This window comes from Aythya ferina (assembly GCF_964211825.1).
Source record: "Aythya ferina genome assembly, chromosome: 4".
Classification (NCBI taxonomy): domain Eukaryota; kingdom Metazoa; phylum Chordata; class Aves; order Anseriformes; family Anatidae; genus Aythya; species Aythya ferina.
In genome coordinates, this window is record NC_140300.1 from 65,347,175 (window position 1) to 65,360,691 (window position 13,517).

Consider the following 13,517-nt stretch of genomic DNA (forward strand, 5'->3'; position numbering starts at 1 on the left):
TGGAAGGGTCTGGGATTAATTGTAGCTCTCTTCTCTTCTCTTCATCTTCATCTTCACGTGGAAGGGAGCTACTACCAGTGGTCAAGCAGGCATTACAGGGAGTAAGGAGCTGTCACTAGCTGCTATTCTCATTATTTATTGCCTTAGGATTGCAGCCCAGTGAGAGGGAAGCATAAAACCATTTGTTGTAAGCTCCTGTCCAGAATTGTCTGTGGCCCCTGCGGTGAATAAAGAACCAGAAGCGCCTTTCCCTTCTGTGGCAGAGCTGACGGTGCTGGCCAACTGCGGGGAGGTTCGGGGGCTATAGAAGGTGAGGTGGCTTCTTGACTGGATTAAGCCATGAGAAGCATTAGGAGCCACAGTGCCTGGTGGGCCAGGCAGCTTGATTTGGGATATTTAGACAAGAGCAAGCATGTATGGTGCAGCATCAGGCGTGGAGGTGCTGCGCTGCAGAAGGAGCTCCCATAGAAGGTAGGGATCTCAAAAGGACTTTGGGGCTCGTGTGTCACTGCCAAGCCCCCGGGAGCCTTTGTTATGCTCTCCTGCAGGCTTCTGGCTGTAGGTTTGACTGCAAAGCCTCAAAAACATTTTTTGGCTTCATCAGTGAATGTGCCCAGGCCTGCCTGGAGGTGGGGCCTGGCTGATGCTGTTACCTCTGCTGGTGGCTAATGCAGCAAAACCTTTTGGGTGGGCTTTCTGTCTGGGTGGCTTTCCTGAGAGCCGTAGGTTATAAGTGCATTTTACTCTTTTTTTTGGGTTCTTCTATAGGTTTTAGTTGTTTCCACTCACACGTGTGCTCTTGTAATCACTAAGATCTGTGTGCCCAGGGGGGCTGGCCAGGATCAGAGTGGATGAGGGATGCTGGCCACCGTCAGTCCCCATCAGATTGATGCCTAACTTCTGCTCTGGGTGGATTTCCTTGGGATTTCTCCTGTCTGCTGCAGGTTCAGGGATTTTGGCTTTCACCACAAGGGACCGGGGCACGTCTGTGGGGGAGGCTGTGTGGGTGGCGGTGCACGGCGACACCCAGGGGCCCCTCAGCCACTCGCTGCTTATGTGAAGAAACTTGTGGGGAAACTTTTAACCCCGGGACATGCCGCGAGGTTAAAACTCGGAGCCCTGAGGCGAGGAGCCGCCCCGCTCCCCTCAGGAGCCGGCGGGCGGCGTGGCCGCGCCTCACCCGCTCTCCCCGCCCCGGGGGCGGCCCCGCCGCTCCTCCCGCCTCTCCCGGCCACCACCAGCAGCACCGAGGCCGCCATGGAGGGGCAGCAGGAGGAGCATGAGGAGCAGAAGGAGAACCGCCCGCAGCCCGCCCGCCCGCCGCCGCCGCCCGCCGCCCGCCCTCCGGTGAGCCCGGGGCCGGGGGGGACGGGGCCGGGGATGGCGGCGGGGCCGGGGCCGCTGCCGCCGCCCAACATGGCGCATGCGCAGAGCCCGCCCCGCCGCTGTGGGGGTTGAGGCGCCCGGCCGGCAGGCCTCAGCGTTAACAGCTTTTTAACCTGGTTATAAGCTAATTAAGCGCTCGGTTGGGTCATGAGCGGAACGGTGCGGGGTGTTGGTGTGTTTAGATGCCAAAATATGCGTGAAATCCCCCATCCGTTGTGACTTTGAGGTGGTTTTTGTCCTCCTAGGGCAAGCAGCACGGCGGGGCTGGTGACCAGGGAACTGAGGGGAAGAGCCCCGGCTCGGGTCAGAGCGCCTTCAGCGACCCGGTGTACAAGGAGATCGCCGTCACCAATGGCTACATCAACAGGATGAGCCGAGAAGAGCTCAGAAGTAAACTCGCAGAGTTCAAGCTTGAAACCAGGTCAGGCCCAGTCGCAGCCCTTCTGGTTTGCACGGTTGTTTTAAGCACACGCCACAAAGTGAAAAGGAGACACGCCGCAAACCCCTAGGTGCTCTGTGTGCCAACATAATGGGGCTTTTCTTGTAGGGCCAGCGGGTGTGATACCCCTTAACGCGGTCTCAAGCTTGTGCTGCCTCAGCTGGCAATGCAGACGTGAAAAAATGTGTGACTGAGGCACACCTCGCCATGCCCTTGTGCCAGGGGGAAAGGCAGGGGTCCTCGGACAGCACTGCAAACCTGGGGTGGTGAGAAGCCCGCTTCAAAACAAATCTTATTTACCAGTACGGCTGTGGTAGTGGCTAAAACCACTGTGGTGGTAGGTCTGGGAATGCCCTCTGCACTGGTAACAGTTAGCTGTAGGTGGGGTGCTTGCTGATCTGGCCAGGTGTGAGAGAATACTAGGGGTAGGTGAATGTATGGTAAGCTGAGCTTGTGCTCAGGGACGAGGAAGAGGAAGGGGCTAGGCTTAAGGAGAGTGGTTCCTGCTGCGTAGGAAATGAGGAAGTCAGCCGGGAACAACAAAGCGTGCTGTTTCTGTTGGCAACAGTAATACGGGAGTAGCGGTGGCGTTGGGGAGTTAGCAAAGTCAGAAGTTGGAGCGAGGATGCTCCAGAGGCTGGAGGAGTACAAAGGATGCAATGGAATAAGGCTGGAGGGAATAGTTGAGCTTTCCAGAGAAGATGAAAACTAGGAATAGCAATGTCCAGACAAAAAAGAAGGAGCAGAGATTCGATTGGAAAGAAAAAAAGCAGGGGAGGAGCTGTGCACGGGAAGTGCAGCCTGCCACCTCCCTCCGTCTGTCTGCCAATGTTCTGGCTACACGACTTTGTTTAATTCCTCCTTTGATTAAATGAATTTGGCTTCTCAGGAGGAAATTGTGTACCGTTATGTGATAAAATTTATAGTGAAGCAAACTGGATTCGTATGGCTATTCAGCATTTATTCTGATCTAAAATTACCCAGCAGAAATCAAACAGCAAATGACATGTTTGTGGTTCCCTCCTAGGTTATTAATTTTCTATTTGTGTTTTTTTTTTTTTTTTTATTCAGTTGTAAATGCAGAAAGATTTAAATGTGTTTTTTGTTTTGTTGAGTTAAGACTTAGTGGTTTCTTAGTCAATTAATTCAACTACGTTGATCAGAATATGTCTTGCATGTAAACAAATGGAGCATCACCCCTAACACAGAGAGTTGAGCAGGTGGCCACGCATCATCCTTTCCTCTGAGGTTATTTTGCTGGTAGATCATCACCTCTTTCAACTTATTTTATTGTAAGTTAAATGGGGAAAAAAAAAAAAGTAATTTTGACTTCTGTCAGCTTAGATACTGTTACTGAATTAAACTGGAAGAACAAACCAAAGCGGAAAAGACAGTTCAGTGCTTGCAGAGAGGCTGATGTTCTCAAACTCAGGTTTAATAGTCTGATTCCAGCTTTTCATTACGGATCAGTGGACTGCTTTTCTAACAATATCACTTGCTACAACACTGCTGCTGTCATTTCATTTGCAATGTAATACTTCAAAAATAACTTCTTCCAAGAGTAAAAGGGCCTGGTTTGTTCTGCTCTGGTTTGGTGTGTGGCATTTCTGGCACCTGTGCTTGTATATTGCAGTGTCTGTGTTAAAAAGTAGCAGTAAGCAGATTTATTCATTTGCTACAGTGAGTGTTAGTCATAAATTTGAAGCCAGCAAGTTTTTCTGACAACTGAATTCTGGAGTTTTAATCAAGTCAGTCGAGGTCAATTTTAAAATTTAAACTAACACAAAATTAAAAAGTGGGCATTTTAGCTGGATTCTGAAATTAACTGTGCCACTGATGCCTCAAGTGCCAGTTGCTTCAGGGAGGGGACAAAGGGAAAGATGGGGGAAGCAGTACTGCTCCCAGTGTCAGAGATCATCTGTGAGCAATTTGTGAAGGCCTGGGCTGTGGAAAAGCAGGGGCTGCTGAGGCTTGCTGAAGTGGAAGTTGCTCTGCAGAGCTATTGCATGTCTCTGCACTGGGCTTCTGAGCCTCTTCCAAAATACTGATGTTATCTGGTCCTGTTGGTTGTCCGGGACATCGCAGCCTCTGCAGTGTCCCAGATAATGGAGTGTTAATGGAGCGTAACAGAGTGGAATTCAGGCTTCAGGTTATAGACAGCAAGCTTTTGAATGTTGCATATAGCTTCAGTGCTACAACAGTGAAATAAGTGATTAAACAAAAGTGTAATTAATCTTAGTTACTCTCGTCCTCTCTTTAGAGGAGTAAAAGATGTGCTGAAGAAGAGACTGAAGAACTATTACAAGAAACAGAAGCTGATGCAGAAGGAAGTTCTTAATTCAGAAGGCTACTATGACTACATCTGCGTTGTTGACTTTGAAGCAACCTGTGAAGAAGGAAACCCACCTGAATTCGTACATGAAATAATTGAGTTTCCCATTGTCTTATTGAACACACATACCCTGGAAATAGTAAGTGATCTAATTGCTGTGTCAGAATGCTGTTCTTTGATGTCACTTCTTTGCTTCGGAAAGTCTGGAGTAGTTTTTAGGTAGATCTTGAGCTTCATTAAAAATAACACTTTTTTCTTCAAGACCTATCCTCTGAGCCTCTTACAAGCAAAGCTAACTTTTCTAAAAGGAGCTGGAAAAGATCAACCCTCTACTGTTCCCTCTACTGATATGAGGGTACTTTCAGTTTCTCAGTCCTTCAGTCCTTTTTTTTTTTTTTTTCTTTTTTTTTTTCCCCTCTCCTTGTCTCCATGCTTGAAGATCCACAAAGCTATTTTTACAACTTTGGAGATGCATCATAAACAAGAATTAGGACAGTCTGTGGTCTCCTCTGAGGCAGTGAGGAGACTAATGCAGAATTCTAGAAAGGAGGGTTCAGTGAGCTCGCTTCTCAGCAAGTTAGACTATTCCTGCAGCCTGCCTCATAGATTGGCAGCTGCCTAACCCAGATTTAAAAATACTCTGCAGAAATTTTGTAGCCTCATAAGTGCTCTATTCCTGTACATCTCTCTTTTAGGAGAAACTTAAACTGCTATCTGACTGTAACTATGACTGTGAAACTGAGAAACTGCAGATTCCTCTGATAAACATTTACCAGGAAGTTTTAAGAGGAGGAGCGTTTCCAGTAATGATTGTGATGCAACATGAGGTTGTAGCTGCATGCATGCCTCTAACTGCAGAAAGAGGAGTGTGCAGATCACCAAGAATGTTTCACTACTTGTAGAGTAGTAGGAAGCAGCTTATTTTTTTTTTATTCATGCTCTCCTTTCCTCAAATCCTCCTCTACATTGAGGTCTGTCCTTTTCCCTTCCTGCATCCACATCCCTGCTCCATGGTGCCTACTGGCTGTTCCAGCTAACAAGCCGTCCGCCCATCCCACTGGGAATCTCAGGGTGCTCAGTCAGGATGCTCACACTTGCTGGGGAGTTGTGCAGTCCTTTTTGCCTCCAGCAGGGCAAGTAGCTGCTATTGATTGCCTTTTGAGCTCTGGGCAAGCCAAAGAAGTTGCATTGTGGGCTACGTAGCGGGCTGCTGGTCACTGTTTCACTCTCTTGTTACAGGAGGATACGTTTCAGCAGTACGTGAAGCCAGAAGTTAATCCCAAACTTTCAAATTTCTGTATTGGTCTGACAGGAATCACCCAGGTAATTTCTACTTCTTCTTTTCCTTGGGGGAAAAATGAAAAAAAGAGATGTGTTGATGTTTTCGAATTTGTGTGGTATCTTTCTGGAAGATCACTTATGTAATCCTTGTTTCTTTTGCCCTCTCCCTACTGTTACCCTGGAATTGACTTAATTTAGCTGGTCATTCACGCCTTTTAGGAGCTGTAGGGAAAAGCATTCATTTTGTAATCCATTTTGGCCAGTTGGGGTCAGCTGTCCTGGCTCTGTCCCCTTCCAGCTTCTGCTGCACCCCGGCTTCCTCACTCACAGGGCAGTGTGAGAAGCTGAAAAGTCCTTGGCTTTGTGTAAGCCGTGCTCTACAACTAAAACATCAGTGTGTTATCAGCATTATTCTCATCCTAAATCCAAAACACGGCACCGTACCAGCTGCTAGGAGGAAAACTAACTCTATCTCAGCTGAAAACAAGAACATCTATTTACTTTTATAGATGACATTTGAGGTCTGGCTCTTTAGTGGTGCTTTTTTTTTTTTTTTTTTTTTTTTCAGTTTAGAAAAATCTGTCCCCTTACCCACTTATTTTAATGTGTAGTCTGTTTCTAAGACTATTGTGAAGCCAATTTAGTGAGTTATTTAGTATAATACTGGTATATAGCCTATACACCAGTGTCATTCTTACACTTCATGTTGTGAAGGTTTGTTGGTTGTTTTCTGTGGGTTTTTGTTGTTGTGTTGTTTTTTAAGTGTTCGTTGCTTTTGCTTTCTTTGCCTTATTAGGACATCATTGATAAAGCTGATGCATTTCCTCAAGTTCTACAGAACGTCATAGAGTGGATGAGACAGCGAGAACTGGGAACAAAGTACAGCTATTGCATGTTGACAGATGGGTATGTCCGTATGTAACCTTCAGCATACTCTAAAGCTGCAAAATCGTTAAAGCTGCACTATCGTTAAAAGTGGATCGTGACACTGCCGTCTTGCCATTTTTGTATTACAATCTTAGCTTTCGAGTAAGTCAGGAAAGCTGAAGGGAGCAGTTGGAAATGAAGCTTCAGTCCATTAGATGGCACTGTTTCTCTTCCAGGCTTCTCTATGCAGCTAAATGACATCGAGTAGACTTTTTATCCTTTCTTCTTCTTGTAATTCGCTGTGGTTTGAAAAAGTCTTCGTAAGAGATGAATGGATACATGAGAAAACCTGTCATAAGTCCAATTTACCAAGTGAAAAAATTATTTTGACCACAGCCCCTCTTTTTCAGAATTCCTGAAGATCTGGACAATGGCCATCAATCACAGGCCTTTTTGGCTTCTTTGGAAGCAATAGTAAATTTTTAAGAAGACAACATTAAGGCAAAACTGGTATAAGACTAGTTAGATTAATGGCTTTAGAACGTGTCTGGAATTCTTAAGGGGAGTCCCCTTGAGAAAATAGGTGCAGTGAGATTGTGTAGATGGCTTCAAGAGAAGGGAAAAATGGCTTTACTCTAGCTTGAAGCTTACAAACTTGTTGGGGTGCTTCCTTGCAGGAAGGAAAGCTAGAAGTGTGTAGGGTTATAACTTCATCTTCTTTCCATAAAGGTCTGGTTCTTCTAAAAAGAATTCCAGTTTTATTTCAATATCATCAGTTAGGGAGATAAATGTACGCATACCTGAGTGAGCAGGGAAATTTCAGTTATAATATCCTTCTGCAAGGACTGTATAAGTCTCTGATGTACTGGCTGTTCTGGAGTTAATGTGGTAGCTGAGGCAGTTGGCATACTATTTTTTGTTACAATCATTCTGGGCCTGAAACCATTTAGTGAAAATGTTGCTCCTTTTGCTGTTTGTTTTCCCTATCATTAAGAATTTCATACTGAAAGATTCCTTTCCATGACTACAGACAGCTTTCCCTAATCTAAGCAGTTTTCCTTCTACTGACACCACAGAAAAGACATCTTTTGTGTTTCAGATGTGCAATAGGTGGAATAGAGAGTGTATGAGTTATTCATTATTAATGTCTTTCTCTTTTTTTCTTTTGATATGTTAAGATCTTGGGATATGAGTAAATTTCTGAATATCCAGTGCCGTGTTAGCCGTATTAAATACCCTTCGTTTGCCAAAAAGTGGATCAATATTCGCAAATCATATGGGAACTTCTATAAGGTTTGTACAGATAATTGTTTTCTCTTGCAGGAAATTTTTGTTTATCTTGAATGTCCTGTTGTACCTGTGACTGTTACGTGTGCGCTATAAAAATAGTGCAACTTAATCTAGTTGCCTGGAGCCTGATTTTCTAATGTCATTCATGCCCACATCTCATTTAACTAATTGAAAATGGTATCATCTACTGCATTTTAATTTTAATCTTGCTTTTAAGAATCAGCAGATGTGTTCATTGTTGCATGACGGATTGTCTAAAATGTCATATGGGTGCTCTTGGATCTTAAAGTAGCTGAAAATAGTCTGTATTGATTTTGCAATTATCGTTTCCTGTTTCCATGTAATACAAAACAAAGTTGCATCACTATGGCCAGATATCTCCACTTTTTTCACAGAGAAATGGGGACAGGAAGAGATTAGGACCCATCTACAGTTGCATCAAGCTGTCGAGAGAAAAATAATGCTGGTTCGGTGCTGGATCTTATCGCTGCTTTCCTTCACTGTCAGATTGCCATGAAGTGGGTTATTGGAGCTTCTAGTGAATTACTAGTCAGTGTAGCTAAACCATTGCTCTGAATACGATTTGGACCTTGCTGGCAATCTTCTCTTGAAGGGATTCGATATATTTAATATAACCTCAGGAAAAAGGAGGTTGACATTTGATAAGGGATTTGGTTCGTCTGTGTAGACATGGGCAACTGTTGGCGTTGCCGATCTGTTCAGAAATCTGGGGTCAGTAAGAATCAGGACCTGATGCTTCTTAATCCCTTAGAATTGAAAAGAAAACAAGTCTGATTCCCTCTGCTACACCACTTTGGTAATTCCTTCTTTATAAGTCTCGTTAAACCTTGCTGGACCATGACTTCCGCCGTTGCCAGCGTTGGCACATCTTGAGCTGGTGCTTGTCATGGTGAGAAGCTCTTGAAATGGTTCTGAGTCTAGACAAGCTCCTGTTGACTACGTCTCCACTATAAAAATGAGTGTCTGTCTCAGCAAGGTGCTTTTGAAGTGAAATCGTTAGTGATCCACCAACATGAAAGTAGTATGTGGTGCTTCACATCTGCATCTGTTTATTTTGCAGCGTGTCAGATTAAAAAGACTTGGTACAGAACCTAATTCTGAATTGTGGCTCACTTGCTCCCTCAGGTTCCTAGGAACCAGACCAAGCTGACAATCATGCTTGAAAAGCTGGGGATGACCTACGACGGGAGACCCCACAGTGGACTTGACGACTCTAAAAACATTGCAAGGATAGCTATAAGGATGCTGCAGGATGGCTGCGAACTGCGAGTGAATGAGAAAATGCACGCGGGACAGCTCATGACAGTCTCCTCTTCAACCCCCTTAGAGGGAGCCCCTGCTCCACAGATGCCCCGTTACAGAAACTAACAGTTCAGGGCTTCTGCATTAGGAACTGCTCTCAGATACCCACTACAGATTGTTAATAGCTTGTCAAACGGCAACCTCTGCAAACCTCTCAGCAATTCAGAACCTGAAGGCACCTTAACTAATGGTCTTTGTTGAAAAAAAAAAGAGTGTGGAAGCTTTTTGAAGCCTGTGTTACAACGTTAGTTCTTTATACTGATGATTTTTTTGTTGTTGTTGTAACTGGTTTTTGCACCTTTTCTAGCAGTAAGGCTGATATGCAAAATCCAGGCAAAGTGGTAAGCTTTTAAGGACATGGAATTTAAACACATGCAAAGATTGGTTAGGCCTGTGTGCTACTGTTCCACACCAGCTTGTGGGGAGTATTTATTCATTATTCCATACTATAATGATACCTAGCATATCATTATTAATTGCGTCCAAACAAGATGTTGCTAGAAGAGCTGAAATAAAGATTGGCTGGGCTGGCCTCTGCTGATAAGGCAATATCATTACGATTCCTGCTGATAATTGTTTTTCACAAAGCCTGAGAAATTGGAGCATCTTCATCAATTCTAAAGCAGTAGAGAAGTAGTGTGGGTTTCTTTCTTTCTTTTTTCTTTTTTCTTTTTTTTTCTTTTTCTTTTTTTTTTTTTTTTTTAATCTAAGGGATATGCTTGTCTTTGACCACATCAATTATACGAGCTGTGCGTTGAATAAAAAATCCATTCATGCAGTATGGCATTAATTTTCTTAACCCATATTTAAAAAGAGGAGGTGCTTTGGAACTTCACTTTGAGGATCAAATTTCCTATGCCTGCTACACTCGAGCTAAATCAAATGAAGGACAGCCTATTTGAACATTTGTCATCTATTTTGACTTAAAAATGAAATAAAAGTAAGTTCAAACCACGTTCAAAATTCTCTGTTACATGGTTGTTATTTAAAACAAAACAAGAAGCTTCTCATTCATAGTTAGAGACTTGCTTGGCTATTTTTGGTACCTTCTCTTACCTCTGTTATCATGAAACTATGCCTTTATCCAAAATTCAAGGTTGGAAGGTGTGTGTGTGTGTATATATATATATATATATATATGTATATACATGTACACACCTATATATATAGGTGTATGTGTGTATATATATATGTGTGTGTGTGTGTATATGTATATAACTATATATATAGTTTTATTAGTGAAGGTCACATCTAATTATTAACAACTTCCTCTGCTTTCCTCCTAGGCCCCAGATGATACTCAAATGTGGCCAAACCATTCATTTACTTTACCTCAGTGGGCTATGGCAAAGTACAGCTTCAATGTGATCAGCTTTGCATTAGAATGGCTTGTTCTGAAAAGCAGAATTTTGATTGCTCTCGGTCAAAAAAAAAAAAAAAAAAAAAGTTTGTTTGGTATCCCTGTATTATAATTCATTCTTTCTTTCTGCTGCTTATTTTAAAGAAACAGAACTAATAATTCATGATAAAGCCTTGTTTGTTTAGGACATTTACTGCTTGGCTGGTCAAACTCCTCTTGGTTCCCCTTGTTCTTCTGTCTGTTAACTGTTTCAGTGGTAACCTGAAAACATTATTATAAATTCATGTGAGAGATAAATACTGGTCAATTCTCCAATGATTTGTAGGAATAAGGCAGTTTTCTTTCCACTCATAGGTACAGGCACTGCTGTGGGCTCTTGGGGACAGCTACTTTAGAATGATCATTTTTTTCCTGTGAGTGAATATTTGTTTTTTCCTCTTTCTGTAGAAATACTTGATGTATTTTCAGAAAGATAAAATCTCTGTTACACTTACTCTGACCACTTAATTCTAGTCCCCTATTCTCTACAAACTGTTACTTATATATTTGTTCTCTGTAGAGATAATATTCTCTTCTGGAATTGTGAAAAAACATAGTAACTTCTTCTGTCTCAGAATTTCCGTGGTAAAGGTTTTTTATGATAAAAATGAGTTTATCTCAGCAAAGCTCCCTTCAGGAGACTGGCAATGTCACAGACTTTATCACTAGTCTTATTTGCAGGTCTGTTACCACGCTCACAGTCCAAAGAAAGAATTACTTGCTACAGATTATACTACAGGTTTCATAAGTGAAGAGCTATTGTAATTTTGCATACAGTCCAGAATTGTTTATTTTTGTTAAATAACTTCAGAATGATATTTTGAAATAAGGGTTAAATATTAACTTGCTTTCTATTTATTGCTGGAGTATTTTTTTTAAGAGTTGCAGAAATCAGTAGAACAATTCCAGACATTTTTTTAAACCTAAACTATATTAATGTCTGACTGTAAACTAATTAAAAATTTTCACAGAATTGCAGAATGTTTGATTCTGTGATTTTTAAAATGAAGTTTATCAGTGTTTGTTTATTTGAAATGTAAACAGTTGTATTAAAATACGTTGGTATATTTTAAAGCATAAGGTACTGAATTCATTCCATAAAATGTGATTTTAACCATCTTGGAGGTCTCAACATGGCCCACAATCAGTCTACTCTGGTGTACCAGCAACATTACCATGGTTAGGAGGCTCAAATTTCATGAATGCACCTAGTTCACAACACTTAGAGGATATGTTTTCCTGGATGCTTTTATACTAAAGGTGAAGGAGACATTTGAGTAAGTAATAATATTAAAAAAAAAAAAAAAGTGGTATGGTAATTTCAGTAGTGACTGTGTTGCAGACAAGCATTTTTTTCAGGTTTCATTTGCTTGTGCAGAGGAGAATCTTGTTGGGCATATCTATGCTGTAGTGAATATTGATGTCTGTTAGAGGAGTCATAGAGTCAGAACAGCTCGAGTTGGAAGGGACCCCAGAGATGATCTAACTCCAACGCCCTGCCGTGGACAGGGATGCCACCCGCTAGGCCAGGCTGGCCAAGGCCCCCTTCTGCCTGGCCTTGAACACTTCCAGGGATGGGGCATCCACAGCTTCTCTGGGCAGCCTGTGCCAGTCCTGACCACCCTTAAAGTGAAGAATTTCCTCCAAACGTCTAGTCTAAATCTATCCTCTTTTACTTTAAGGCCATTTTCCCTTATTCTACCTGAGTAAAGAGTCCTTCTCCAACTTTTATAAGACCCCTTTAAGTACTGAAAAGCTGCAATGAGGTCTCCCCAGAGCCTTCTCCAGGCTGAACAGCCCCAGCTCTCTCAGCCTTTCTTTATCGGAGAGGTGCTGCAGCCCTCTGACTATTCTTGTGGCCTCCTCTGGACCTGTTCTAACAGCCCCACACCCTTCTTGTGCTGGGGTCCCCAAACTCTATGCAGCACTCTAGGTGGGGCTTCATGAGGACAATCCCCTCCCTCCACCTGCTGCCCACCCCTCTGCTGATGCAGCCCAGGACGCAGTTATCCTTCTGGGCCGCAATCACACCCTGCTGGCTCCTGTTGAGCTTTTCATCCACCACAACCCCCAGGCCCTTCTCTGCAGGGCTGCTCTCAAGGAGTCACCTCATGCTGGAAAAATTCACTGACAACTGTGACTTACAATTTCCTTTTTATGCAGGGAAAAAGCAACAACAACAACAAAAACCACCATGCAGACGTTATCCTGCTGATAGTAGTAGTAGGCTTTTTTTTTTTTTTTTTTTTTTTGGTTTGTGTGTTTGGTTGTTGTTTAAATTTCACATTTCAGCAGCTGTTCTTGAGCAACTCCACTACTACTGGCAAACTGGTTACAGACGTTTCAACAGGAGCGTGCTTTCAGGTAGATTTCTTAATACACACGCGTGAACGTGAGAGGGATTCACAGAATCTTGGGGTTGTGTTAGAGGGGAAAAAGGGTTTCTCAGAAAGATTAAAGAGTAATAACCTCTGTCTCATTGCTGCTGTCTGAGTAAATATGACTAGCTGCATGGAGAAGAAGAGGTCACAATTGTTTGTAATCTCCTGTGAACCTGCCGGTGAGGTATGGCTGTGGGACAAGTCACAGCAGGTCAGTTGTCCATGGTGACTGCTCCTGCCTGTGCTTGTCCAACAAGGTAGCCATTGCCATTTCCATATTTTGTCAGAAATTAACATAGCAGTGAGGAGGGGGGCTGTTCCCAGCAGTGGAAATAGGTGAAAGCTTCAGCTGATCTTGAGCTGAGCCTCTCGCAGTACTCCTGATGCTTCTTTGCCGTCTCGGCCTGTTCAGCGTGTATGTGGAAGTAGTGTCTTTTTTTACCACAGCTTAAAGGTTTCACAGGAAAAATAGTCTCAATAAAAAGAAATTGGAGGTCTTAGCTGTGGGGGGCAGGTGTCAGGACACACAGGTAATAGCTGGAGCCTTTGGGAATGGGCTGGATGTGGGGAACACCACCCTGCTGCAGGAGGTGCCTTGGGCTTGGCTGTGGCCTAGCTGAAGAGTTGTAACAGGGAGCCAGCTGGTGCTTTGTTTTAGAAGCCCTTCCTGCTTCATGGGTTAATGATCTGCGAATAGAGACACTGCCAGGACTCTGGAGGATGAGAAGTTACTTCTCTGTTGGGCTCCTCCTGGTTTGGTCTGTGTATTTGCAGCCTCTGATGCTGGCTGACTGCTTTTGTCCCGGTGTTCTTCAAGTG

General features: G+C 43.4%; 1 protein-coding gene across 2 annotated transcripts; it reads left to right on the forward strand.

Annotated features, from left to right (window-relative positions):
* Positions 1–1,198: 1,198 nt before the first annotated feature.
* Positions 1,199–9,881, forward strand: ERI1 (exoribonuclease 1). 2 transcript variants are annotated; one of them, XM_084516907.1, is made up of 7 exons: positions 1,199–1,347; positions 1,632–1,807; positions 4,086–4,296; positions 5,397–5,480; positions 6,235–6,344; positions 7,484–7,598; positions 8,742–9,881. In XM_084516907.1, the coding sequence occupies exons 1-7, from the start codon at positions 1,258–1,260 to the stop codon at positions 8,982–8,984; spliced, it is 1,029 nt and encodes a 342-aa protein (XP_084373033.1). In that variant the 5' UTR covers positions 1,199–1,257; the 3' UTR covers positions 8,985–9,881. The 2 variants fall into 2 exon arrangements, with proteins under 2 accessions (XP_084373033.1, XP_084373034.1); XM_084516908.1 differs by lacking the exon at positions 1,199–1,347 and adding an exon at positions 1,411–1,545.
* Positions 9,882–13,517: the final 3,636 nt, after the last annotated feature.